Source organism: Anomaloglossus baeobatrachus, chromosome 1 (assembly GCF_048569485.1).
Source record: "Anomaloglossus baeobatrachus isolate aAnoBae1 chromosome 1, aAnoBae1.hap1, whole genome shotgun sequence".
In the NCBI taxonomy this organism is placed as follows: Eukaryota; Metazoa; Chordata; class Amphibia; order Anura; family Aromobatidae; genus Anomaloglossus; species Anomaloglossus baeobatrachus.
In genome coordinates, this window is record NC_134353.1 from 292,825,734 (window position 1) to 292,852,606 (window position 26,873).

Here is a 26,873-nt window from a genome sequence, read left to right on the forward strand (position 1 = left end):
ACTTCTGGGGCAGCTCTTCCCATCAGTCCCATCGATACTGAAAAGAATGATGGTTGCAAATGTACACTACTGTTCCATTCACAAAAGGTTCCAGGAGCCTTTAATAAGTGGGGTCCACGCAATCAGAACTCCGCTCATCATACATTTATTTTCTGTCCTTTAAATAACTGATAAAAGTTTCTTATTGGAAACTCATTTTAAAGCCATTAAACTCATGGAAAACCGATTGAAATAAAAAAAAATACTAAAAATTCAGATTGTGAAGGAAAATAAAAACAGAAGAATGTGTCTGAATGATCCTAGCGATACATTTCTATCCACACCACGTATGACTCCAGTGTAGCAAACAATTCCTCATGCTGGTTCACTGCTTTTATTATGGGATGGGCCAGGGGAACTTCCTGGTTTGTGTTACAGGTCTGACTTGCTTGAGTTTCAGTTTTTACAGAGTTTTCAGAGTGGATCCCAGGTGTTTTCACTGACAGACAGATACATGACAGCCAGGCATGACCTATCGGGAGCACAGGGCAAGCTGGAAGAACATTGTGGAGGGGCAAGGCGATAGGGAAGATGACCAGATGGAAGTGGATGACCTGGAGTCTTTGGGGTAATGTAACACAACCCATTCAGTTACTAGAGTAAAGCATTGGATGTGTGTGTGGGTACGTTTAGGCAGTGAAGTACGCACACAGTAATGCCTGTGTACACACCACTGTACATGTATGGTGATATGATGCGGGTCTGTACCACGCTACTGCACATGTATGGTGATATAATGGCTGTGTACACACTATTATTATTATTATTATTTATTATTATAGCGCCATTTATTCCATAGCACTACACAAGTGAAAAAGGTATACATACAACAATCATTAACACTACAAAACAGACTGGTATAGGAGGAGAGAGGACCCTGCCCGCGAGGGCTCACAGTCTATAGGGAATGGGTGATGGTACAATAGGTAAGGACAGAGCTGGTTGCGCAGTGGTGTACTGGACTGAGGGCTATTGTAGGTTGTAGGCTTGTTGGAAGAGGTGGGTCTTGAGGCACATGTATGGTGATATAATGGCTGTGTACACACTATTATTATTATTATTTATTATTATAGCGCCATTTATTCCATAGCACTACACAAGTGAAAAAGGTATACATACAACAATCATTAACAGTACAAAACAGACTGGTATAGGAGGAGAGAGGAACCTGCCCGAGAGGGCTCACAGTCTACAGGGAATGGGTGATGGTGCAGTAGGTGAGGACAGAGCTGGTTGCGCAGTGGTCTACTGCACTGAGGGCTATTGTAGGTTGTAGGCTTGTTGGAAGAGGTGGGTCTTGAGGTTCCTCTTGAAGCACATGTATGGTGAAGGTGATATAATGGCTGTGTACACACTACAGCACATGTATGGTGAAGGTGATATAATGGCTGTGTACACACTACAGCACATGTATGGTGATATGATGCGGGTCTGTACCACACTACAAAATTACTACATGAAAGTGGATGTGGTCTTTTCGGATTAATGCAAACAACATGTGTTCTTGTTCTCGACACATTTTCACACAGCACTTTTTGTTCTCACCAACCAATAATGATTAGTTCAAGTACATACATAGTAATCAAACATCATTGCGTGAAGGGGTTATCTAGGAAAATAAGGAATATAGCTAGATCCTAAATCCCCCGACGCTCCTCTATTGCTTTAGATTCATTTCTAGGCCAGTGATGATTTCTATAGGGATGATGATATCCCTCTGAGTGCAGCCCATTATAGTGACAGAGACACTATTAATGTCCTCCCCCCTTCCTCCAGGTGCTGACTGACAGGTTTTCCTGTATGATTGTTCATAGGGAGAAACCTGTCAATCGACATTTGGAGTGTAGATAAGGACAGGGTGTGGGGATGAGGGGGCTGTATACTATGCTTATTATTGGACTTCTTGTAGGATGCACATTCTTATACTTTCTTAAATTTTACTATAATTAAGGATTGTTCAGTCCAAAAGGTAAAGGGTCAGATCTGGACTTTACAAAAAAAATGTGCCTAAGCACTAACAGGCAGGTAGTGGCTACCTGCCTGCCTGTTGTGCCCAGTACTGTTCTTTGCCAACACGGCACTTTTTTTATTTTTATTTTTAAAAGTCCTGAATATACCCAGTTGCACTCCAGTTGCACTCCAGAAAACACTGAGGTACTTCATGGTACAGTACCTAGCATAATAATTAAAGGGATATTTTGTTCTCATCTCTTTTGGGCAGCAGTGAGCAGCTTTAATACTTGCAGCTTCAAAAATGTTTACAATTCTGTGTTGTTAACAATCCTAAGATTCCTGCAATGCTATAGAACAATCAAGGGCAGATTATCAGGTATGTGAAGTGGCACTCCCAATGCCCATGTTAGAACAATTGATCACATGGGAACGGTAATTGGCAAATGTCTCTCACGACCTACAGTTGTATTCAAAATAATAGCAGTATGTTTTAAAACATACGTTAACCTCTTCAGGCCCGCCCACTGTAAATATATGTCAACGCTTGCTGGGCTCTGTGCAGAGCCAACATATTTTTACGGTCAGTCGTCAGGAGGGGATTGCAACCCCCTGCGCACTCCCATCTCCGAGATCTGGTGCAGAACGGTAGTTCTGCCTGGAGATATCATCAGGACCTGATTGCATCAGGTTCTGATGATGTTAACCGTTTGCGTTCGTCTATGTGCCGCGATCAATAGCGATCGCGAAACATAAAAGTTAGAGAGGAGCAGTGGCTTCTCTTTCCTCTCCCGACGCTCCTGTGACGCGGTCATGGGGAAGCCATGGGTTTGCCATGTATCTGACCTGACAGACCCAGCCTGCAGCAGAGTCTGAAGCCTGACGCTGCCTGTATAATGAATTGCTATGCTGCTGCATGGGAATGCATTATACCAGCTATGATATAAAAAAAACCCTGAAAGTACTAGGTAAAAATGTTAAGTAAAAAAAAACAAAACTTGCAAAATGTGAAAAAAAAATAAATCACAAAACATTATACCCCAATATACATTTATTTATATAAACAAAAAAAAGCACAAGTATTTGGTATCACTGCGTCTGGCGTGACCTGATCTATAAAACTGTCACATATTTAACCCTTTCAGTGAACAGTTTAAAAAAAATGTCAAAAAAATGCTTTTTCATCATACTGCAGGAAAAAAGTGGAATAAAACGCAATGAAAAAGTTGAACATATACAAAAATACTATTACTGAAAACTACATCTTGTCCCGCAAAAATAAGCCACCACGCAACTCTATCAGCGGAAAAATAAAAAAGTTATAGCTCTTAAAATAGAGCAAAACCCCTCCCAATTGTTTTCTAAAATATTGTATTTATGGCGTAAAAGCGGCAAAACATAAAACAATGATATAAATGTGGTATCAGTGTAACTGTACTGACCCAAAGAATAAACATGTGTTGTTAATTTTACCAAACAGTGAATGGCATAACAAATTCTGCAAAAAAACAATTCCTGAATTGCTATTACATGTTTATTCTACCTACTAAAAATGAGAATAAAGAATGATCCAAAAATGTTATATGCCCAAAAATGGTACCAGTAAAAGCGTCAAGTCATCACACAAAATACAAGACCTCATATGGATGGCTCTCCAAACGCAACATGGCGTCCGCTATCTATTCCAAACAATTGTGCGCTCTAAAATTCAAATAGCGCTCCTTCCCTTCCGAGCCCTGCCGTGCCCCCAAATAGTAGAATTCTACCTCATGTGACGTATCAGTGTACTCAGGAAAAAATGCACCATAAAATGTATTGTGCAATTTCTCCTGATACTCTTGTGAAAAAGAAACTACTTTGTTGAAGTTACAATTTTGTGGTAAAAATTTATTTTTTTCATTTTCACAGCAGCTCCGCGTTATAAAATTCTGTGAAGCCCCTGGGGGGGGTCAAGGGGCTCACCAAACATCTAGGTATATTCCTTGAGGGGTCTAGTTTCCAAAATAGAGTCACTAGTGGGTTAGCTGCACTGTTTAGGCACCTCAGGGGATCTCCAAACGCGACATGGTGTCCGCTAATGATTCCAGCTAATTTTGCAGTCAAATGACGGTCCTTCCCTTCCGAGCCCTGCTGTGCGCCCAAACAGTAGATTTCAACCACATATGAGGTATCCGTGTATTCAGGAGAAATTGCACCATAAATTTTATAATGCATTGTTTCCTGATACCCTTGTGGAAAAAAAAAGCTATTTGGTTGAAGTAACAATTTTGTGGTAAAAATGTGTTTTTTTATTTTCATGGCTCAACATTATACATTTCTGTGAAGCCCCCTGGGGTTCAAGGTGCTCATGAAATGTCTACATATATTCCTTGAGGGTTCTAGTTTCCAAAATGGGATCACTTGTTGGCAGGGCCGCCATCAGGGCATTGCTACTGTGACTGCTGTAGGGGGTCCGGTGAAGAGAGGGGGCCCGGACAGGCCCGGGGCAATTACTTAGCTTTATTAAGCTCCCGGCAGGACGGTTCCCTCTTTTCACCAGGCCCCAGTCACAGCACCAGCAGAGGGGCCTGCAGTGTCGCTTCACTTCCTTCCATGACTAATTTGCATGCGACGGGGCCGAGCATGCAAATTAGCCATGTGGTGGAGTGGAGGCAGGGTCATTGGAGCAGAGCAGGGCGCCGGCGCGTCATTGCTGTGCCTTGCAGCAGTGTGGTGAGGTTATCATTCTGCGACCTCATTACACTAGGTGGCAAGGACGCGGCAGCCCCCGGGGACAGGTAAGCGCTGTGAGCTGAAGACAATCGCCGGGGGGGACGAAGTTCGCTGAGGAGGGCCCGCTGATCTCAGACCAGGAGGGCACTGATCTCAGACCAAGGGGGGAAGGGCGCTGATCTCAGCCCAGGGAGCCGCTGATCTCAGACTGGGGGGGGGGGGGCGCTGATCTCAGACCGGGTGATCTCAGCCCAGGGGGGGGGCGCTGGTCTCAGACTGGGGGGGCTTCCGAACCCAGCCCCTGCCTTGGCTCAGCTAGATGCGCGGGAGGGCGCTGAACTGCATCACGGGCAGCTGAGTATAATGTGAATCATGTGTGTAATGTCTGTATGTGTTATGTGCTGTCTGTATGTGTTATGTATAAGATACGTGTGTCCTGTATAGTGTGCAATATATAGCTGTCTGTCTGTCTATGTATACTGTGCATGCTGTCTGTCTATGTATGCTATCTTTCCGTGTATTCTGTCTGTATATACTGTGTTTGTCTGTGTATACTGTCTTTCTGTGTATACTATCTGTATGTATATACTGTCTGTCTGTCTGTGTATACAGTTTGTGTATACTATCTGTCTGTGTATACTATCTTTCTATGTAAACAGTCTGTCTGTGTATACTTTCTGTGTGTATACAGTCTGTGTGTATACTGTCTGTGTATACTGTTTGTCTGTATATACTGTTTGTCTGTGTATACTATTTGTCTTTGTATACTGTCTGTGTATACTGTTTGTCTGTATATACTGTTTGTCTGTGTATACTATTTGTCTGTGTATACTGTCTGTGTACACTGTCTGTGTATACTATCTGTCTTTGTATACTGTCTTTCTGTGTATACTATCTGTATGTATATACTGTCTGTGTATACAGTCTGTGTATACAGTCTGTCTGTCTGTATATACAGTCTGTCTGTGTATACTATCTGTCTGTGTATAATGTCTGTCTGTGTATACTGTCTGTGTATACTGTCTGTGTATACTGTTTGTCTGTGTATACTGTCTGTTTATACTGACTGTCTATCGGTGTATACTGTCTGTGTATACTATCTGTCTGTGTATACTATCTGTCAGTGTATACTATCTGTGTATACTATCTGTGTATACTATCTGTGTATACTATCTGTGTATACTGTCTTTCTGTGTATACTACCTGTCAGACAGACTGTCTGTGTATAGTCTGTCTGTCTGTGTATACAGTGTGCCTGTGTATACAGTCTGTGTGTATACAGTCTGTGTGTATATGTCGCGGGCGGGGAGGACGCCGCCGCTGCTGCGCTCTCGCTAATGCTCGGGTCCGGCGCTGCTGCGGCTGCTCGGTGGCTCAAGCGGTGGGCCGGATCCGGGGACTTGAGCGGCGCTCCTCGCCCGTGAGTGAAAGGGGTGGTTGGTTTGGGGGATTTAGTCCGTGACGCCACCCACGGGTCGTGGTGAAGATGGGCACCACCGCTGCTGGTGACGGGGATCCCGGGAGCGTTGGTAGGGAGCAGCTAGGATGTTGTTTTCCCCCTCCGTGGGTAGGGGTCGGTGGTCCCGGGGCCCGATGATGTGACAGGGAGGCAGGGTTGGTGAGGTGCAGGGTCGCAGGGACAGCGCGGCACTGTGCCGGATGGCACGGGTGTACTCACTCAGTAAGAGATGCACAAAGTCCTCGGTAAACCAAACGGCTGGATGGACGGGTCCCGCAGGCGGCTGCAGTGTCTCTCCCTGGACAGGTGATGGCGGCTGTCTTTCCCTGCACCTTGATGTTCTCGTTTGACTACTATGGATCCCCAACGGTAGTCCGCTCCCCAGTGTATGGATACCGGAGGAGCCCGTTTGCCCGCAGGCGCTGGCCCTTGGGTCTCTAGCCTTAGGCGGTAGCTGTATACCCTCACGGTGTGGGCGGTTGCCTTGTATTGGGTCTCTGGCTGTTAGGAAACCCCTGGGGTTCTGGTCACATTCGGATTTGACTATTGTCGGCTGCTCCAAGCCTGGTCGGGGTCCGATGGCCCTGCCTGTGTGTGCTGGCTTCACTTCGCTCCCCGGTCAGTACCGGCGGGCCAACGCCCGACCCCGGTCCTACGGTTCCGCGTTGCTTCACCACTCCTGCAGACGGCCACCACCGTCTGCCAACCTTGCTGTCAGTGCCTGGGCCACAAACCCAGACACCCAAGTGTTTACTCCTCTCACTTCCACCTCCTGGACTAAACTGTTACTTTTTCCACCTCCAGGCCTGTGAACTCCTCAGTGGGTGGGGTCAACCGCTTGGCTCCACCCCACCTGGTGTGGACATCAGACACTGGAGGAGGCAACAAGGGTTTTGTGTTTGGCTGGTGTCCCTGTCTAATGGGGGTGGGGGTGTTTGTGTGTTATCTGTGACGACCTGGCTAGTCCAGGGCGCCACATATACAGTCTTTGTGTATACAGTCTGTCTATACTATCTGTCTGTCTATACTATCTGTCTGTGTATACTGCCTGTGTATACTGCCTGTGTATACTGCCTGTGTATACTGTCTGTGTGTACTGTTTGTCTGTGTATACTGTCTGTGTATACTGTCCGTCTATCTGTGTATACTCTCTGTGTATACTATCTGTCTGTCTGTGTATACTCTGTGTATACTCTCTGTCTGTTTATACAGTCTGTGTACACTGTCTGTCTATGTATACTGTCTATCTGTAAAAAGAGAGGGAGCCAGCACTGCTTGAGAATGGCATGCAAACAATTAAAAGTGAAAATTCACATATTCCAACTGTACTATAATGCTAAATGAGATTTTTAGCAAATAATTCATCAATTTTTGAGCCCCCTGCCACGTCACGGCCCATCTCAATAGAGGGGTCCTACTCTATATTTTGTCTGTCTATCTGTGTATACTGTCTGTTTGTACATCCTATCTATCTATCCATCCTATTTACACATCCATCTTATCTATCTATACAAAATTGCATATGCCTCATTATGAAAGTACAATAGTACAATTGTTTATTTATTTTTTTACGGCGGTGTGCGGCTATATACCAGGATGAGGGGGCTATATACCAGGATAGGTGGCTATATACCAGGATGGGGGCTATATACCACAATGGAAGGCTATATACTAGGATGAGGGGCTATATACCAGGATGGAGTGCTATATACCAGGATGGGGGAGATATATACCAGGATGGGGCCATGATGGGGACATGTACCAGGATGGGACCATATATATCAGGAAATAGGCATGATGGGAGTCATACACCAGGATGGGGCCTTGGTGAGATATACCATGATGGGGTTATGTTGGGGATATATATACCTGGATGGGGCCATGATAGAGGACATATATACCAGGATGGGACCATATATACCAGGATATAGCCATGATGGGTTCATGCACCAGGATGTGGCCATGATGTGGACATATTTACCAGGATGGGGGACATATTTACCAGGAAGTGGCCCAGGATGGGGGACATTAGTACAGGATGTGGGACATTACTACACAATGAAGCGGGGGGCAACTTTTATGTGTTTATAGCATTTAGAATTCTACATTGGCCCATACATCTGACGGGGGGGGAGGCTCAAACTCTGCATCGGGGCCCATCAAACTGTAGTTACGCCACTGATCACGACTCTCTGCTTAGAGAAGGCACACTGCTTCCGGGTCGCGTATTCACTTCCTGTACTGTGCATCGTATACACACAGCTTTCCGTGTTTTCCCTGCCCACCGGCCGTCCTCTCATCTGTGATTGGTTGCAGGCAGACCGCACCCCCAGCCTGTGACAGTATCTGCCTGCCGTGCAGTCATCGCGGTTCAGTCATTGTCGCGCACAGCCACGCACACTTCTGAAAGGACCGTGCATGTGTTTCTAGGTACATGCATGCTCATGTTCAGAGAGCGCAGGCTGTGCCAGGTGATGTCATGTCAGACTTGTATGAGTCTGACATCGCATCACCGGCACAGCCGCACACTTCTAACAGGAGCGTGAATGTGTTTCTGAAAGACATGCACGTTCCCCGCCCACCGGCCGTCCTGCCACCTGTGATTGGTTGCAGTCAGCTGACACTCAGGGTGGGGGCACGGCTAACTGCAACCAATTACGCGCGTCGGTGGGCAAAACAATGAATATTGAATTGTCGGCTCTGGAAGGGAAAAGCGTGACCCGAAAGGAATTTGCTGCCATAATAACACAGCCTCGGGTGAGTACACCGCGCGCGCTCCTAACCCCCCTATCCCTTCCACCAATGTTTTTAATCTACGGATTCTGGTCCCCACAGACTTATATGGGCACCAGAATCTGGAGCGGATTTTTTTTTCAATCCGGCTGTGATCTGCCGGTCCCGGATTTTTGGCGGATTCGATCAACTCTATTTGGGAGTCATCTGAAGAACTGTCTGCCGCCTTCAGTCCACAAACTGTTTCGCCATTCCTCTTTAGGCCAGTTGATGTGTTCTTTGGCAAATTGTAACCGCTTCAGTACGTCTTTTTTTTAACAGTGGGACTTTGCGGGGACTTGTTGCTAATAGATTAGCTTCACACAGGCGTCTTCTAACTGTCTTAGTACTCACATGTAACTTGAGATGCTTTTGATCATCCTGGAACTATCATTGGCTAAGCCTTTGCAATTCTGGCTATTTTTCGATCCATTCAAATGGTCCTCCTCCGTTTTCTTCCACGTCTTTCTGCTTTTGCTTTCCATTTTGTGGAGAAGCCATCATCAATTGTTTGCTCCTAAAAAAGTTAATCAGCAATCAGTGTTCACTCTGTATAAGGCTTCCTTCACACATCCGTGTCTCCGGTACGTGTGACGTCCGTTTTCATACGTACCAGAGACACAGACACACATAGACCCATTAAAATCAATGAGTCTTCTTACGCATCAATGTTTTGACATGGACTGAGTGTCCAAAATGAAGGACATGCAAGTCCGTGTGCTCCACATGGCGACATGTCCGTTTTCTGCCAGCAGCACGGGTGTCACACGGACCGCACACTAATGTGATCCATGTGACATTAGCCGGAGAAAACACAGGTCACATAAAAATAAACAACGTTTATACTTACCTGTCTCCTGCTCTGCTGTCTCTGCCTCTGCTCTTGCTTCCATTAAACTCATTGCATATTCACTGCACTCACCACGGACCTGGAAGTAAAAGCAGAGTGGGAGACAGGGAGACAGGTAAGTATATCAGCTCATACTGTCCGGATGTCACACGGAGAGCACAGGAACAGCACACGTAAAACACACACATGAACAGTCGCACACACATACGTACCTACACCACCGACCGTGCAAAACGTTAGTGATTTGCATGAATGTGTGAAGGAGGGCTAAGCAGAAGCTCATTATATATAGAGACTGGAAGTAGGGACGGGCGATCCCGATCTGATCGGGGATCGTACCGATCACATAGTGATCGCGTGATTGATCCCGATCACGAGCTTTCCTGGAAAGCTCGTGTTACAGTTCGGGTACAGATCAGGTCCAGGGGTTGTAAAAAGAAAGTATAGTATTAAAAAACATTATGATCATACTTACAGGTCCTGCAATGCGTCCTGCAGATTGCCTCCTGGCCGCTTCTGCCTCCGCGATCAATCATTGCTGTGCCGCCCAGTAACCAACACTGGACTTACAGGACCGTAAGGACCGTCAAGGATGTCATAGCTACGTGACCAGTCTGGTGTGAATGTTGTACAGACATTGGCTTAAAGACTGATCACATGACTATGACGTTATCAAAGGTCCTCTTAACTTCCAGGGGTATTCCCTGCACTGCTCGTCACTCGGCAGTCATCGGCTGTTTTTGGCCGTGTTCGTGGTGATGTCAGGGTTCCCCAGAGTCCATGGCTCATGGACTTGATTGAACTTTGACTGTCACTGTGTGAGTGTTGCATCACGGCACACAATCTCCCGACAGCAGCAGGTTGGCTGCATGTGTTTCCATGCAGCTGAAGCGCTCCTGTCCTGAGATCAGTCCGTGCGAGGTAATGCCCATGCGATAAGCAAGTGCAATCATCCCTTCACTGTCAGGCTGCTTCTTGCTCTGTAGAGAGTGATGTAGCAGAGCTAACATGGCTCTCTCTGCTTCTCACTTTGTATAGACTGTGTCTGTACAGGGTGATGAATCTGACAATGCTCTACCTGTGGATTACGTCGGACTAAGGATTTATTTTATAATAAAGATGGAGTCTCTAAATGTTTTTTTTGTTTTATTTCTAATAAAAAAATGTTTTCTCTGTGTTGTGTTTTTTTTTTTTTTACTGTTTACTAGAAATTCATGGTGGCCATGTATAATTTGGTGTGACACCATAAATTTTGGGCCTAGTACCATCTGAGAATACAAAGTTGGTATTGACCCCTTTGTTACCCAGCATGCCACCGCCATCAAGGCTGCTGGACGAGCCGGGTAAAGCGCCTGGAAAGAAACAATGCACCATTTTCAGGGACGGCTACGGACTGCCGAAAATCCCAGCCCCACAGCTGCCTAGTTTTACCTGACTGGCAATCAAAATACGGCGTGAGCCCACGCTTTCTTTTATTATTTTTTTAAATAATTAAAAAAAAATCAATGGTCTTCCCTGTATTTTGATTGCCAGTCAGGTAAAGCCAGGCAGATGGGGGTGGCAGCCCGTAGCAATCCGCTTCATCTGCGCTGAGAATCAAAAATACCGCGGATCACGACGTCATTTTTTAAAATTGTATATGTCTATACAGCTATATATTGTGTACATATATATATATATATATATATATATATATATATATATATATACTAGCTGTACTACCCGGCTTCGCCCGGGTTAATAACTGCTGTTAACAAAATAGAATATATTAACAAAAGTGTATTCTACACACAAAAAACACAAAACAAATATATATAAATGTAATTATAATGTCTGTCTCCCCCTCTGTATATATCTCTCTCTCTATCTCTTTGTCTGTCTGTCTCTTTCCCTGTCTGTCTCTTACTGTCTCAATCTCTTTCCCTGTCTGTCTATCTATCTCTTTCCCTGTCTGTCTGTCTATCTCTGTCACTTTCCCTGTCTGTCTCTTTCCCTGTCTGTCTCTTATCCTCTTTCCCTCTGTCTCTTTCCCTGTGTCTGTCTCTTTACGTGTCTTTGTCTATCTCTTACCCTGTCTGTCTCTTTCCCTCTCTTTCCCTGTCTGTTTCTCTGTGTCTGTACTACCCGGCTTCGCCCGGGTTAATAACTGCTGTTAACAAAATAGAATGTATTAACAAAAATGTATTCTGCACACAAAACCACAAAACAAATAGATAGAAATGTAATTATAAAAAAGGCAAAAACTAAGCTAATAGAAGCATTTCACAACATATATTTCAACACCACAGATATTCCACACAGATTTAAGATTTCACTAAACTGGCCAATTAATGTGCTCCATCTGTCTCTTTCCAGGTCTGTCTCTTTCCAGGTCTGTCTCTTTCCAGGTCTGTCTCTTTCCTCGTCTGCCTCTTTCCTCGTCTGCCTCTTTCCTCGTCTGCCTCTTTCCTCGTCTGCCTCTTTCCTTGTCTGCCTCTTTCCTTGTCTGCCTCTTTCCTCGTCTGCCTCTTTCCTCGTCTGCCTGTCTGTTTGTTTCTTTCCTCATCTGTCTCTTTCCAGGTCTGTCTCCCCGTCTCTTTGTCTTTGTCTTTTCCTGTCTGTCTCTTTCCGTGTCTGCCTGTCTTTGTCTGTTTCTATTTCTTTGTTTCTTTCCATGTCTGTCTCTATTAAGGTCTGTGTCTTTCCCCATCTATCTTTGTCTGTCTCTCTGGCCGTCTCCTCCTTCCCTGTCTGCCTTTCTCTGTCCCTGTCTGCATGTCTGTCTGTCTCTTTCTCCATCTGTCTCTTTCCCCATCTGTCTCTTTCCCCGTCTGTCTCTTTCCCCGTCTGTCTCTTTCCCCGTCTGTCTCTTTCCCCGTCTGTCTCTTTCCCCGTCTGTCTCTTTCCAGGTCTGCCTCTTTCCATGTCTGCCTCTTTCCTTGTCTGCCGCTTTCCTCGTCTGCCTGTCTCTGTCTTTGTTTCTTTCCCCATCTGTCTCTTTCCAGGTCTGTCTCCCCGTCTCTTTGTCTTTTCCTGTCTGTCTCTTTCCGTGTCTGCCTGTCTTTGTCTGTCTCTATTTCTCTGTCTCTTTCCCCATCTGTCTCTATCAAGGTCTGTGTCTTTCCCCATCTATCTTTGTCTGTCTCTCTGGCTGTCTCCTCCTTCCCTGTCTGCCTGTCTCTGTCTGCATGTCTTTCTCTTTCCAGGTCTGTCTCTTTCCAGGTCTGTCTCTTTCCAGGTCTGTCTCTTTCCAGGTCTGTCTCTTTCCAGGTTTGTCTCTTTCCAGGTTTGTCTCTTTCCAGGTCTGTCTCTTTCCAGGTCTGTTTCTTTCCAGGTCTGTCTCTGTCTGTCTCTTTCCCCATCTGTCTTTTTCACCGTCTGTCTCTGTCTGTCTCTTTCACCGTTTGTCTCTATCTCTCTGTCTCTTTCCCTGTCTGTCTCTATCTCTCTGTCTCTTTCCCTGTCTGTCTCTCTCTGTCTCGCTCTATCCGTCTCCCCACCGACATCTTATTACCTCACATATAAGCTTCTTATACTATGAATGTCTTTTGTTCCTATAGCAACCACTTAAAGCTCCTACTAATAACCTGTAGTTCCAGGCTCTATTTACTTTAATGAAGGCATGTTTTTTGGAGAGTAACTGTAAAGTGCGGGGTTAAATTTTCCTGTCAAAACATAGTCTATGATGTTCCCTGGGTCACATGAGGTGTCTGTGCAAAATTTTGTGATTGTAAATGCAACGGTGCGGATACACTTTTCGTTTCACTTTTTCCCCATTATGTAGATAGGGGCAAAATTGATTGGTAAATTGGAACACGTGGGGTTAAAATTTCGCCTCACAACATAGCTGTTAACAAAATAGAATGTATTAACAAAAATGTATTCTGCACACAAAAACCACAAAACAAATAGATATAAATGTAATTATGTCTGTCTCCCCCTCTGTATATATCTCTCTGTCTCTCTCTCTATCTCTTTGTCTGTCTGTCTCTTTCCCTGTCTTTCTCTGACTGTCTCTGTCTCTCTCCGTCTGTCTCAATCTCTCTCCTTGTCTGTCTATCTATCTCTTTCCCTGTCTGTCTATCTATCTCTGTCACGTTCCCTGTCTGTCTCTTTCCCTGTCTGTCTCTTTCCCTCTCTTTCCCTGTGTGTCTCTTTCTCTCTTTCCCTCTGTCTCTTTCCCTGTGTCTGTCTCTTTGTCTGTCTCTTACCCTGTCTGTCTCTTTCCCTCTCTTTCCCTGTCTGTATGTTTCCCTGTGTCTGTCTCTGTCTCTTTGTCTGTGCCTGTCTCTTTGTGTCTGTCTCTGACCCTGTCTATGTCTGTTTCTTACCCTGTCTGTGTCTGCCTCTTTCCCTGTCTGTGTCTGTCTCTTTCCCTGGCTGCATTGTGCCACGCCAACATTCCATTTAAGGGCGTGGCTGCGTATTCTTCTATAGTTCTGTCTGCGCTGTTGCTCCCAGTTCCATTCACTTTAATGGCGGCAGGTTTTTTGGTAAATAACTGTAAAGCGCGGGGTTAAAATTTCCCCTCAAAACATAGCCTATGAGGCTCTTGGGGTCCAGAAGTGTGAGTGTGCAAAATTTTGTGGCTGTAGCTGCGACGGTGCAGATGCCAATAACGGACATACACGCACAATATCCTGCACATGTAGGTGGATGGATCGGTGCTGTGCAGGGAGGGACTGTGAAAGAAGGCTGAGATCACGTCCTGTAATCATCTGTAAAACGGATCCTCAAGAGATCCATTGGTAAAAAAGTTCTGCAAACACAACTTTTTGTCCGTTGTTAAATAACATGTCTGCCAGATCCGTTTTTTTAAGATGAGAGTCTATGGAGAACGGATGTGTTGCTACTATTTAGTCAACCATTATTCTTGCATTTGTAACTGACCCGTTTTTTTCTTACAGGATCAGTTTCAGTTGAAGATAAATAGCAATCCATTAACTGATCCGTTCTCCATAGACTTCAATGTTAAAAAATAATGGATCCAGCAGACGTCATTTTGGCAACGGATCTCTGAAGAATCCATTCTAACTGATGATTTCAGGACATGTGAACTCAGCCTTAGGCCCCTTTCACATGTCAGTGATTCTGGTACGTTTGTGCTTTTTTTTAAACGTACCAGAATCACTGACATACGCAGACCCATTATAATGAATGGGTCTGCTCACACGTCAGTTATTTTTCACTGCACGTGTCTCCGTGCGGCGTACCCGCGTGTGCGTGATTGCCGCACGGAGACATGTCCATTTTTTTCTGGCATCACTGATGTCTCACGGACCACGCAGTGGTGCGGTCCGTGAAACACGTGCCAGAAAAAAACGTCCATTTAAAATAATAAACATTTTAACTCACCCGGCTTCAGCCGCGCTCTCTGCAGCCCGTGCAGCCTGCTGCTTCTAAGCCGGCTGATTACTGTCGCGCATCTTAATAATGCACGACACAGCCGACCCGGAAGCAGCTGCTGCAGGGGTCAGCGCCGGCCGGATGCTGCACCGCGGGAGGATTCAGCACCACGGAGAGCGGGAGCGGGCACAGGTGAGTTGATTTCTAAGTGCAATCACGGGCCACGGAGAACGGAGCCTGGATTGCACTTAGACAACCCACGTGTGCCGTGATTCACGGCACACGGAGGGACATGTGCGTGTTTTACACGCCAGTGAAAAACGTCTGTGTTTTTCACTGACGTGTGAAACGGGCCTAAAGGGAACCTATTTGTAGCCTTTTGCTAATTAATTTGAAGACAGCATACGGTAAGGGTTAACAGAGAATTCAGCAATGCCTCTCTGTTGATTTTTATTTTCTTCGGAGTTTTTTTTAGAAGCAGGACCTTATCATTGTTGTGACTAGCTGGCGGTGCCTTGTTGTCCCTCCTTTTTGTAGTTAGCAGTGCACGTCACTGCCTATAGACATTGTATTTAGAGAGCCTAGCATTGGTGGAGCAGCTTTTTCAGCGCTTTTCCATTACTAAACCTAAAATTTCTGTCAGAACTGCTGCAGCCAGTAATCTAAGTGACACATCACTGAAATCAGGGGCTCTGTGTCTATATCATGCTGCTCTGAGATGAGGTAGTAAAAACCTGCTAACGGATTGCCTTAAAGTGATGGTATATCCAATGCTGTCATTTACCAAGGTAGGAATAACCCTTTACAGAAGTAGGTGATTTTTATTTATTTATGCGTGTACATAGAAAGCACAGGGCCTCAAAGCAAAAATTCCAAAAAATATAGGGCCCGCACACATTTAGTACTAAATTAATGTATAGAAGGAAAGGTTTCCAGCGCCAGGAATAGATTAAAAATCCTTTTTTATTGAAAAATAGGTATTAAAAATCCAGCAGGTACTGTATTACATGTCAGAAAGATGGCAGAACAACGCGTTTCGACGCTTCAGGTCTTAGTCATGTTCTAACTTAAAGTGTAACCATCTCCCTTAAATCTGATCCCTGGTCCACTAATTAGTTTCACATGTGTGGTTTCACTAGAGGCAACTCCTCAACCAGTAACTACGAGGGATCAGAAACAAGTGGAGATACACAGTAACAAATTCACATATATGAGTATATATGAAATAGTATGGTGTAATACAAATGTGCACAGATACAAAAAATATATACACCAACATATACACATAAAATAACAAACATATTAAAAACAATTGTATAGACCGGTTTCCCTTGTTGTTTAGTATAACTATAAATATAGTATATAATGATCCAACAAGACACTCTGCATATAGCAGTATAGACATAATTAAATGCCTCAAGAGATATATGATCTCTAATAGAATGACAATCTGACAAATAGCTTTCCACATATATGTAACAAGTGCCTTCCCTTCAACAATATACCAAATGCAATAGGGGATGGATATTGTATGCTGATCTAACCTTCCATTCATATAAAGGTAAGCAATATCACAATAGCAATTTTTTGGTTGTGAAAGAAAGAAAAAAAACAAAAAACAAAAAAAAAACAAATTGTCATTACATGTAATATCAATAGGGTATAATACCAGATATATTTAATAATGTAATATCAAATCCTGGCGATTATTTAAGCCTTCCGGATATCTAGTGTTGAGAGTAAAAATCCAGAAGGATTCCCTATTTAATAATTTCCTTTTATGATCTCCACCTCTGATCGGTCTGGATATCTGTTCTACACCCTTGAATTGAAAGCCGCTAATATCACCCTGGTGCACCAAGGCAAAGTGTTTTGAAACTGCTGATATAGCAATTGCGTTCTGTTTAAAAACATCTGAAAGATGTCTTCTAATTCTTACTTTCAAAGGGCCTGTCGTACAGCCTGTATATTGAATGTTACAGGTTTTACATGTTATTAGATATATGACAAAGGTCGTGTTACAATTGATTAGGGAATTTATGTGGAAAGTTTTTTGATTTGAGGTAGACTGAAAGGTTTTTCCTAAATTTCAAATTGAAACCATTGTAATTAATATAGGCAAGAAAGTCTTGTATGGTATCAGTAGGGCCCGACCAGATCATAAGCAGATCGTCCAGATATCTACCATACCATTGCAGATATCCGGAGAATCTATTCTGTTCAGCATATAAAAAATCCTCCTCCCATCTCGCCATCACAATATTTGCAAGCGAGGGGGAGAAGCGGGCCCCCATGCTAACTCCTCTACACTGTAAATAAAACTTTCTGTCAAATGAAAAATAATTATGATTTAAAAGAAAATCAATTGAGGAAACTATGAAGTCCTTGAGACATGTATCATAATCACTGAATCTATCCAAATGCTGAGACAGACATCGTAATGCAATGTTATGAGGTATGGAAGGATAGAGGGATATTACATCACATGATAGCCATAAAAAATGACGCCCCCTTTGTCCGCCTCCCTTATTATAATATCTGAATTCGTCCCCAATTCTTTTAGGGCCAATCTTTCCCGGTGGCTCAGATTGTCTCTAGGGGGCGTCATTGTCTCACTCAATTCAATAAAATCTTTAACAATAAGTTCTTGAAATAAATCCAGGATTTGAGGTCGAGATTGAAGGGGATAATAATCCCTATTTGGAAGTGGAGGTTGTATGTTAGTGGCAATTCTGTCTGGCAAAACATCAGTCTCAGCAGAGAGAAGTCGCAAGGTCATTAAACTTTTTTGTTCACAAAATGACAATAAGGGGACATCAGCACTGTTATCAATAACAACATCATGATTAATATCCTGTGGAGGAATAGGTTTGTTAGTATCAAAAAAATGACATTTTAACGTGATATTACGAGCAAATTTGTTCAAGTCCAAAATGGTCTGGAAAATGTCAAAATTAATGTTAGGAGCAAATCCCAGTCCCCTACTGAGTAGGGAGATCTGTTGTTCTGACAAGATGTAACTGGACAAGTTCCAAACAGGAATATTTAATGTTTCTGATGTTGGTAGCGGTACAAAGGAGTGTTGTTTCTGATGCTTCCTCCCTGCTCGTCTTGTCCGTTTTTTGACTTGTTTTTTAAAAAAGGTTGTGTAGGATTTCTTGTTTTGTATTGTTTAGAGCGAGTGATTATGCCAGTTGAATCAGATGAGGAATTTGAAAGATCCGTTGCCCCATCAGATGTAGAGGGGAGAGACATGTCACCTGCAGAATCTGTGCAATCAAAATCCACTCTGTTATAGCTGGAGTGACGTCTCCTTCTAATAATGGATCTGGGTTTATAATTCCAGGTATAAACTTCATTTTTGGCATAATCATTGGAGTCTCTCAAAAATTTCTTCTTTTTAATTTCCATTATATTATGTTCTAATTTGGATAATTTGGAATGTATTTTATCATAGGAGATTTTCAAATTTTCCATATTAAATTTTTTGAGTGAGTCCTTAATATTAGAAATATTAGATTTGATCTGTAAAAGTTCCAATTCCTCCTGTTGCACAATGAGATTCATTAGTTTAACCGAACAGTCACTCAGTATAGTATTCCAATTATTGGTGAACTCTGCATTATACTGACTGGTAGGGAATTTTCTTTTACGTAAACCCCTAGGAATCATACCTTTATCGATGTAATTCTTTAGAGAGGTTGAATCCCACCAAGTCTTGAGTTCTTTAACCATATTCCTTTCAAGATCCAGCATGGAACTTTGTAATGAGTCCTGTTCAGAGATAGATGTGGTTTCAGGTGCATTAAAAATTGAGGCCACTTTAGAGAGTCTGTTGGAATAATCCTCTTTATCCATAGGGAAATCCGGTCCAGATTCTGACATGATATATATGTATAGATATAATATAGTATCAAAAAAGTCCGTCAGGAGCACAGGACAAAGCCGAGATATGTGTCCAAGAAGATAGGGGAGAGTCCAGCTCACCAAGGACTGATGAAATTAATGTATAGGCTCAGAAATACACTATGTGGCCAAAATAAAGACATATCCTTACACGGTCTGGCAGCACACTGCGATTGATGAATACTTGAACTCCACTATTGATTTAAACATTAAAAACGTAAGGTACTTAGTTCCCGTTTTTTGATCAAAGAGCACAAAAGCCACCAACCAAGTCAAGCTGTACCTTTTAATATGGCTAGACCCTAATGAGTACATGTTTTACCTCTCCATGTTCCAATCCAGCCTCACCTCAGTGGGGAGTGAAATGTGAACCAGGCGTAAAAACTTGTGTGGAAGAGATGGACAATAGTGCTAGGGACCATCCATAGTTAGACCCACTTTGACGTGGTTGAAGCTTTTTGCGCTCTTTGACCTAAAGTACCTTACGTTATTAACTTTTACAGCAATATTGGAGTTCATGTATTCATTAGTTGCAGTGTGTTGTTGTCGCACTATGTATGTGACTCTAAAGCCTGCTTTACACGTTACAATTTATCGTGCGATCGCATTTGCGATCACACCCGCCCCCATTGTTTGTGCAGCACGGGCAATTTCTTGCCCGTGTCGCACAATGTTGTAACCCCCGTCACACGTACTTACCTTCCAAACGACCTCGCAGTGGGCGGCGAACATCCACTTCCTGAAGGGGGAGGGACGTTCGGCGTCACAGCGACGTCACAAGCGGCCGGCCAATAGAAGCAGAGGGGCGGAGATGAGCGGGACATAAACATCCCGCCCACCTCCTTCCTTCCGCATTGCCGGCGGCCGCAGGTAAGCTGCAGTTCATCGTTCCCGGGGTGTCACGCAGAGCGATGTGTGCTGCCTCGGGAACAATGAACAACCGGACATTCAATTTTTAGAAAATGAGTGACGTGTCAACGATGAACAAGAAGGTGAGTATTTCTGCTCGTTCATAGCTATCACACGCTACGATATCACTAACTATGCCGGATGTGCGTCACTTACGACGTGACCCCGCTGACATCTCGTTAGATATATCGTAGCATGTAAAGCCCACTTTAGTGGCACGTAACAACAAGTATGTAAAGCACATACTCGTGGATATCTGATAATTGCTGGAACCATCAAAGCCCAACCATATATAATATTAAATCATGTGTCTGTGTGATATCTGGTAGTATACTACAGATAAAACTATGGAATAGTATATTAGATTGCATTATTCCATACAACGGTATCCTATACAAGATATAACTAAAATCTTTACTTTTTTTTTTTTAGATTAGACTGTGGAAACAACTGTATGGCATCCATAGGAGGCAATTGTTTAACATATGCATCTTGGTGTATTCCCTAAACAAAGTCCATTTAGTGGGTTATTGCCAAAAACTCAACTTATCCCAGACCAACAATAGAGGATAACTTACTGATTGTTGTAGGTCTAATCACTGGGACCCCCAGCAATCCTGAGAATGGGACGCTGCAGCTCAGCCATGAATGGATTGGAGTTGCGCATGCCCCACTTTTGCTTTATTCATTTTCTATGTAACTGATTGAAATAGCCGAGCATAGCACTTAGCAGCTCTATAGTTAATGAATTTAGCATAGGCCAAGAATGCACAACTCCTCTCTACTTAGAAAGGGACTGCAGTGCCCTGCTCTCCGGATCTCTGCGGGGGCTCAGCGGTAGGATCCCCAGGGATCAGCAAGTTATTCCCTATCCTATAGATTGGAGATAACTTGATTTTTGGGTGAATAACCCTGTAAAGACCCAGGGTCTACTTTTCTTTACAATTACAGTATCATCCATGAAACAAAAAAATATGTTTACACCCATATACATACACACAACTACACATACACATACATTAATCTTCTATGATAGACATATTATTCAGTTCTTTTACCCAGCAGATCGTATATGTAGCTCTCCCCCATCCCAGGCTACATTTAGAGGAGGTCTGCCATATAGTTCATAGATCAGCTGAAAATGGTGGCAGAAATCACTGTGGAGGACGGGGACACCGCACAAACAAGACTGATGAAAGGTCTCTGCTCCTGCCGTGCTGTCCTGTGATGTGAGCCCTCCTTCTGTCCTCTGCTATTGACGTTTTACTGCTAAAATTCCTGTAGTTAGAAGGGAACATTGCAGGAAGCAGAAGACACATATTAAGTCATATTAAGTCATTTTCTACTATTGTCCCTTGTGTGCTTTGCTGCTGGGCCTGCTAACTTTACAGATGAGAAGTCACCATTGGGGTGTGCAGTGCAGGAGAAAGACATCAGTCAGTGAGCACCTTTATCAGTGTGATGGGGAAGTGTTCATTGGCTGCGTGCCTCTCTTACTGCATGACACGTGCCCTTTTTGAATGCCCACTCAATGTAGCGCTGCATAAAATGCAGTTTATTGTATCCACATGATGACAGGTGAGGGTAGGCGCCTAGTGCCAAGCGGCATTGGGCCTCTGGACTCAGGGGCCCCATAGCGGCTATGTGGTCCGCTGTTATTGGCGGTACACCCCCAGTGTAGGGATTAACCATATTGACAAGGGGAATTCTATTGTGCTTCATTTCTGGGAGGCATAAAAGAGGAATGGCACAAATCTCTGTTCACATTTGAAGGTTTGGCCAGTGAGAATAAACTGTGATAATCGAAAATGGCCCTTTGTAATTGCAGAAGTGTTAAAAAAAAAGCACCAGAGAAAAGTTCCCCTTTTAAAGCTGATGTTAACCGGAAATGTGAAGGCTAATATGATGCCATTTATAGCCATTCCCCCTATGACATTATACAAATCTACACCTGGCGTATGCTCCTCATGTGTGACATGTCTTGCAGAAGTGATACAGATTTGTAGACAATCATTCAGGGATAAATAAACCAACTTCACGCAGGAAGTTGAGATATGAAGCGTTTTTTGTTTTTTTTGGGTTGGACTCTCACATTGAAGTGCTCCTTTAGCTTCCCTACTGTGTAATTACAGGCAAGGACAGAAAGCAAGCGATGATAACATCCTAACTAACCTTTTAGCCAAAGTTGCTTCTCATAATATACCTAGTTGTAATAATTTTATTTGCTTAAACGGGTTTCTCCATGTTTTATGTACAACAAGTTTAGATAAAGGGGTGGTCCGAAGGCAAAGTTATTTTAATTCTAAATCCCTTTCTCTTTAGTGCCATGATCTAAACTATTTTCTAATATACTTGCATTAACAAATCTCTACTGTTCCTTATGCTTTTAATTTTTTTCCTTACTTTTCACTGCCACAGCCTATGCTCTCTCCATGAAACAAAACACTATCAGTAACGCTTGTTTCAGGGGCTGGGATAGTCCCTGCACGTGCACTATGCGATGTGCACAATGACAGTGCACCCTCTGTTGTCGGCTCAGATTACTAGTAATGAGCCGGTGATAGACCGGTGTCAGAATACCCGGCTTGCAGAGACCAGTGATGTCACTTGTGGGGGCAGTGCTGGTCACTGCAACTGACCCTTCCCCTAATGACGCTTCATTTGAGTATACTAGCATGCACTGGGATTCTCAAATGAAGCATCAAGAAGGAAGTACCTAAAAAAAAAAATAGAAAAGCAGACCGGAGAGGTTATAACTTCCTCTCCTTTGAACCCGCTTGGAACTGATGTTCTTCTGCTAAAATACAGGAGCAGGAGCTTTATGCCCATGCCTTACATTAGCAGTGCTGCATGTTTAATATCCATATCCATGGCCAGGAGGTGCATATGTACCGGACTTGGATGTTGTTGGGTTTCTGGCTTGTTTTCATTTAACCCCTTAGTGACAAAGCCAAATTGTTTAAAAATGTAAAGTGACCTCTTACTTAATGTGGCAATAACTATGGAATGTTTCAACATATCCCTGTGATTCTGAGAATGAATTTCATGACACATTATACTTTATGATGGGTTTATTTAATTCAATATGATTTGGGTTTATTTATGAGAATATCAGGAATTTGACAAAAAAATTGCGATTTTGAAACTAGATTTCTATCTTTAATCCAGATTGTCATACCACACGAAATAGTTAATAAAGAACATTTGCATTCTGTCTACCTTACTCAAGCTTTATGCTTGGTATGGGACAAATTGTAAACTTTGTTCAGGCTAACCTTGAAAATCTAAATATAACTTCTCAGGATTATTTTCCCTGTAGAGGCTATTTTTGGATAAAGAATTTTTAGATGTGCAGCATTTTAATGTGTTCCTAAGATCTATCATAGAACACCCCTTATTTTTTAGGATATTTTTGCCGTTGCCACAATGGGGAATAAGATTGACATCTTTTTATTGTTTTCAAGTGTTATAATTTACTAGTACTTTGGTTCAAATTATAATAATTGCTTTAACAATATTGCATAATAGTTTTGAAAGGATCATACAAGGATTACAGTCATCTGCAACTGTTGCTGGCAGACAAATATCATACTTTTTTGGGTAAATTCTTTATTTTGATTTTCAAAAGACAGCCAAGTACAAAATACAGTGAAAAACAAGATAACAGAATCATGCTCTAGTTACTATTACAGAACGATAATAGTACAATAATACAATTGTGAGCAATATTTTAAGGAGTGGGAATGTCTACGTCTAACTCACATACATACACACAGCATAATATTTAAAAGTAAATATATTTTTTTCTCATTTTATTGTGAGGTATGTGATTTGCAAAAATATTGTAATAGTGTTAATGACCCTATTTTGCTGCATTCCTGCAGAAACTAGCCATGCTTGTTTGCCTGCCCCACATGTTTACAGGCTAATTGTCAGCCAGTAAACATGCGGTGATTGCCTGCCATCACAGTAATGTCATGGCTATGTTGGCTACTGACATTACTGTGATTGGCTCTCCGTATAGCATCATCAGGTCTATATAAATAAGATGACGGATTGCTCGAGGCACTGTACCCTGAAATAGTGTAGGGAGAGTTTCTGTTGGAGAAGGGACAGTGTGTTATAACATTACAGTACCTGCTGTTGAAACATTAAACCAACAGTCCTTTTCAAGGCTAATTCAGGTAGATTCTATTCTACAATAATACTGCTCTTTCAGCTGCAATTAGTGTAGGATTATCTGCTAGAGTAGGAATAGTATTAGAGGCATTCAGGCAGGGTTCATTGTGTTACAGTCCTTGGTGCTGCCACATACAACCTGTGGAGACACGGGGGTCAGTGGTTGCTCTCGTCCGCTGGCCCGGCCGCCTTTAGAAAGACAGATGGCCCATGGCTCATCCCAACTGAACGCCCAACCTCCTTAACCATGGGCGGAACACATCACTCAGACAACACAGGGTGAGGGAATCACAATATTAAGACTTTATTGGATCCCCAAACAATTAACGGCACATAGCACATAACCAGCAAAACCACAATATGTAATCGGCATAGTTTCTCACCCTTCCGCTGGCTCACCAGGAATTAGAATGTCCGTTTCTCAGAGCTTTCAGGGCTACTTACTCCAATCCAGCAGCACCCCGCTTTCGGCGGGCACCCACCGATAAAGGAATAACGCCAGATTTAGGAAGCTGGCTGAGTACCTCAAAGTCCGTAGTCCGGTGTCTGTATTTACCCAAGCTGGATTCCTTCCTTAGGTAGTCTTTGATATCACAGCCGAATCCTTGCATTCGATGCTGAAGTCCATGTAGTGTTATAATCCAGGTTCAGCTATAGCTTGCCAATCGGATCCACAGATCCTAGATAGGTAGCATGTAGTAGGAGTCAACCCGGTCAATGGACAGTCCTCCTTCTTATACCCCTGAGCTCTCTATTCAGACCATTGGGGTCTTCACGATTGGTGGATAAGACTGGGCTTTATTGGCTAGATTTCAAACCGCATATAAAATATCCCTAGTAGTCATGATCTCTGACAGTGACAAAGAAGAGACAGCCCAGCCACATCACATCCAGCAATACAATAGAGGTTCGCACAATTGATTTGTCTGGGTATCTGATCCTCTCTGGCCAAGGTATTTACATGAGTCAACAAGAACTTTAACACTAGACTCAATGAAACGAAACAATGAGAGGCTTATCCCCCGGTTATAAACAAAATGTCTTCATGTCCCGGTGAATGTTAAGAAACTTTAACCCTTGCTAGGCACTGACAGAGTCCGTGTCGTCACATTCCTCCACTTTCTTAATATTAGCCAGACATGATAGGCTTTCGATTATCTTTCTCCACCTGTCGACAAAGCCTATCCGCATTTCCATGGTTCTTGCCCTGTTTATGGGAGATGGAAAAATTGTAGGATTGTAACGCCAGACTCCACCTGAGCAAGCATCTGTTGTCCCCGGCAGTGCGATTTAGCCAACTCAATGGATTGTGGTCAGTGAGGACTGTGAACTCATTGCCATAGAGGTAGGGCTGCAATTTTTTCAGGGCCCAGACTATGGCCAGGCATTCTTTTTCTATGGTGGCTTAAGCCCTCTCTCGGTTCAACAGTTTCTGGGAGAGGTAAGCTATCGTATGTTCTTCACCGTTATCCCCCACTTGGCTAAGCACAGCTCCTAGTCCTTTGTCCAATGCGTCTGTTTGGACGATGAACCTGCAACGGAAGTCAGGACTAGGCTCTGGACCAGCCGGTCTTTCAACTGGAGGAAGGCAGTTTCACATTCTGGGGTCCAGATAAGGTTACGGGCATATTTTTTGGTTTTGAGGTCAGTGAGCGGTTTTGCTACGGTACTATAATTGGGGATAAACTTTCAATAATAGTTTGCGGTTCCTAGGAACGCGCGGACCTGTTTTTGGTTGACCGGGCGTGGCCACTGGGTAATGGCTGCTACTTTTGCAGGTTCGGGACGAATGCACCCATTTCCCACCCGATGTCCCAGGTATAGCACTTCGGCCATCCCCATTTGGCATTTGTCAGGTCGGATGGTGACCTGGGCTTTGGCTACCCTCTGCAGCACCTGGGACACGTGTTGAAGATGCTTTTCCCAAGTGTCGCTGAAGACAGCGGTCATCCATATAGGCCTGGGCATACCCCTGACATCCCTCTAGTAAATGGTCTACCATCCTCTGGAAGGTGTACGGGGCATTTTTCATCCCAAAAGGCATGCTGGTAAACTCAAATAGACAAAAGGGGTTATGAAGGCCGATTTTCTCTTGAGCGTCTTTTGTGAGTGGGATCTGCCAGTAACCCTTGCTTAGATCGAGGGTAAATATAAACCAAGATCCCTATAAAACTATCTAGTAGTTCATCCACCTGGGGCATGGGGTAAGCATCTGTAGTCGTGACCTCATTGAGCCGTCTATCGTCCACACAGAATGAGTACTCTTGTCCCTTTTTGGCACCAACACAACACTGGTATCCCATGGGCTATGGGAAGGAACTATGACTCCCATATTTAACATGTCATCCACCTCGGCTTTCATCATTGCCAACACAGGAGGGGTTAACCGGTAGGCGGGTTGTCTTAGTGGGGTGGCTGCCCCTGTGTTGACATGATGCTGGATCAGGGGGTTCTACCAGGTTGACTCGTGAACAGGGATTCATATGTTCCGAGTATATCTGATATCTGTCGCTTCTGTGATAGACAAAGCTGTTGCCCCAGTGATACATCTTTTACCCCTATTTCCCTTTTGGAGTTCACTAATAGGTCTGGGATCTGGTCCAACTCTGGGTCATCTAACTTTGGACAACAAACTGCTAAATTGGTGACCTCTCGTTCCTCATAAGCTTTTAGCCTGTTCATGGGGTAGGTGCGCTCACGAACACCTGCTCGATCCAGGGCCACGGTGTAGTCAGAATTGCCACATTTCTTGGTAATGGTGAATGGACTCAC

At 43.6% G+C, this 26,873-nt stretch overlaps 1 protein-coding gene across 1 annotated transcript in view; it reads left to right on the forward strand.

The window, feature by feature from the left end:
• Positions 1-420: 420 nt before the first annotated feature.
• DAPP1 (dual adaptor of phosphotyrosine and 3-phosphoinositides 1) overlaps positions 421-26,873 on the forward strand; it is a 174,234-nt gene continuing 147,781 nt past the window's right edge. Inside the window, exon 1 of the mRNA XM_075336994.1 lies at positions 421-607. Within this exon, the coding sequence (XP_075193109.1) occupies positions 507-607 (101 nt within the window). The 5' untranslated portion in view covers positions 421-506. The remainder of the gene's footprint in view (positions 608-26,873) is intronic.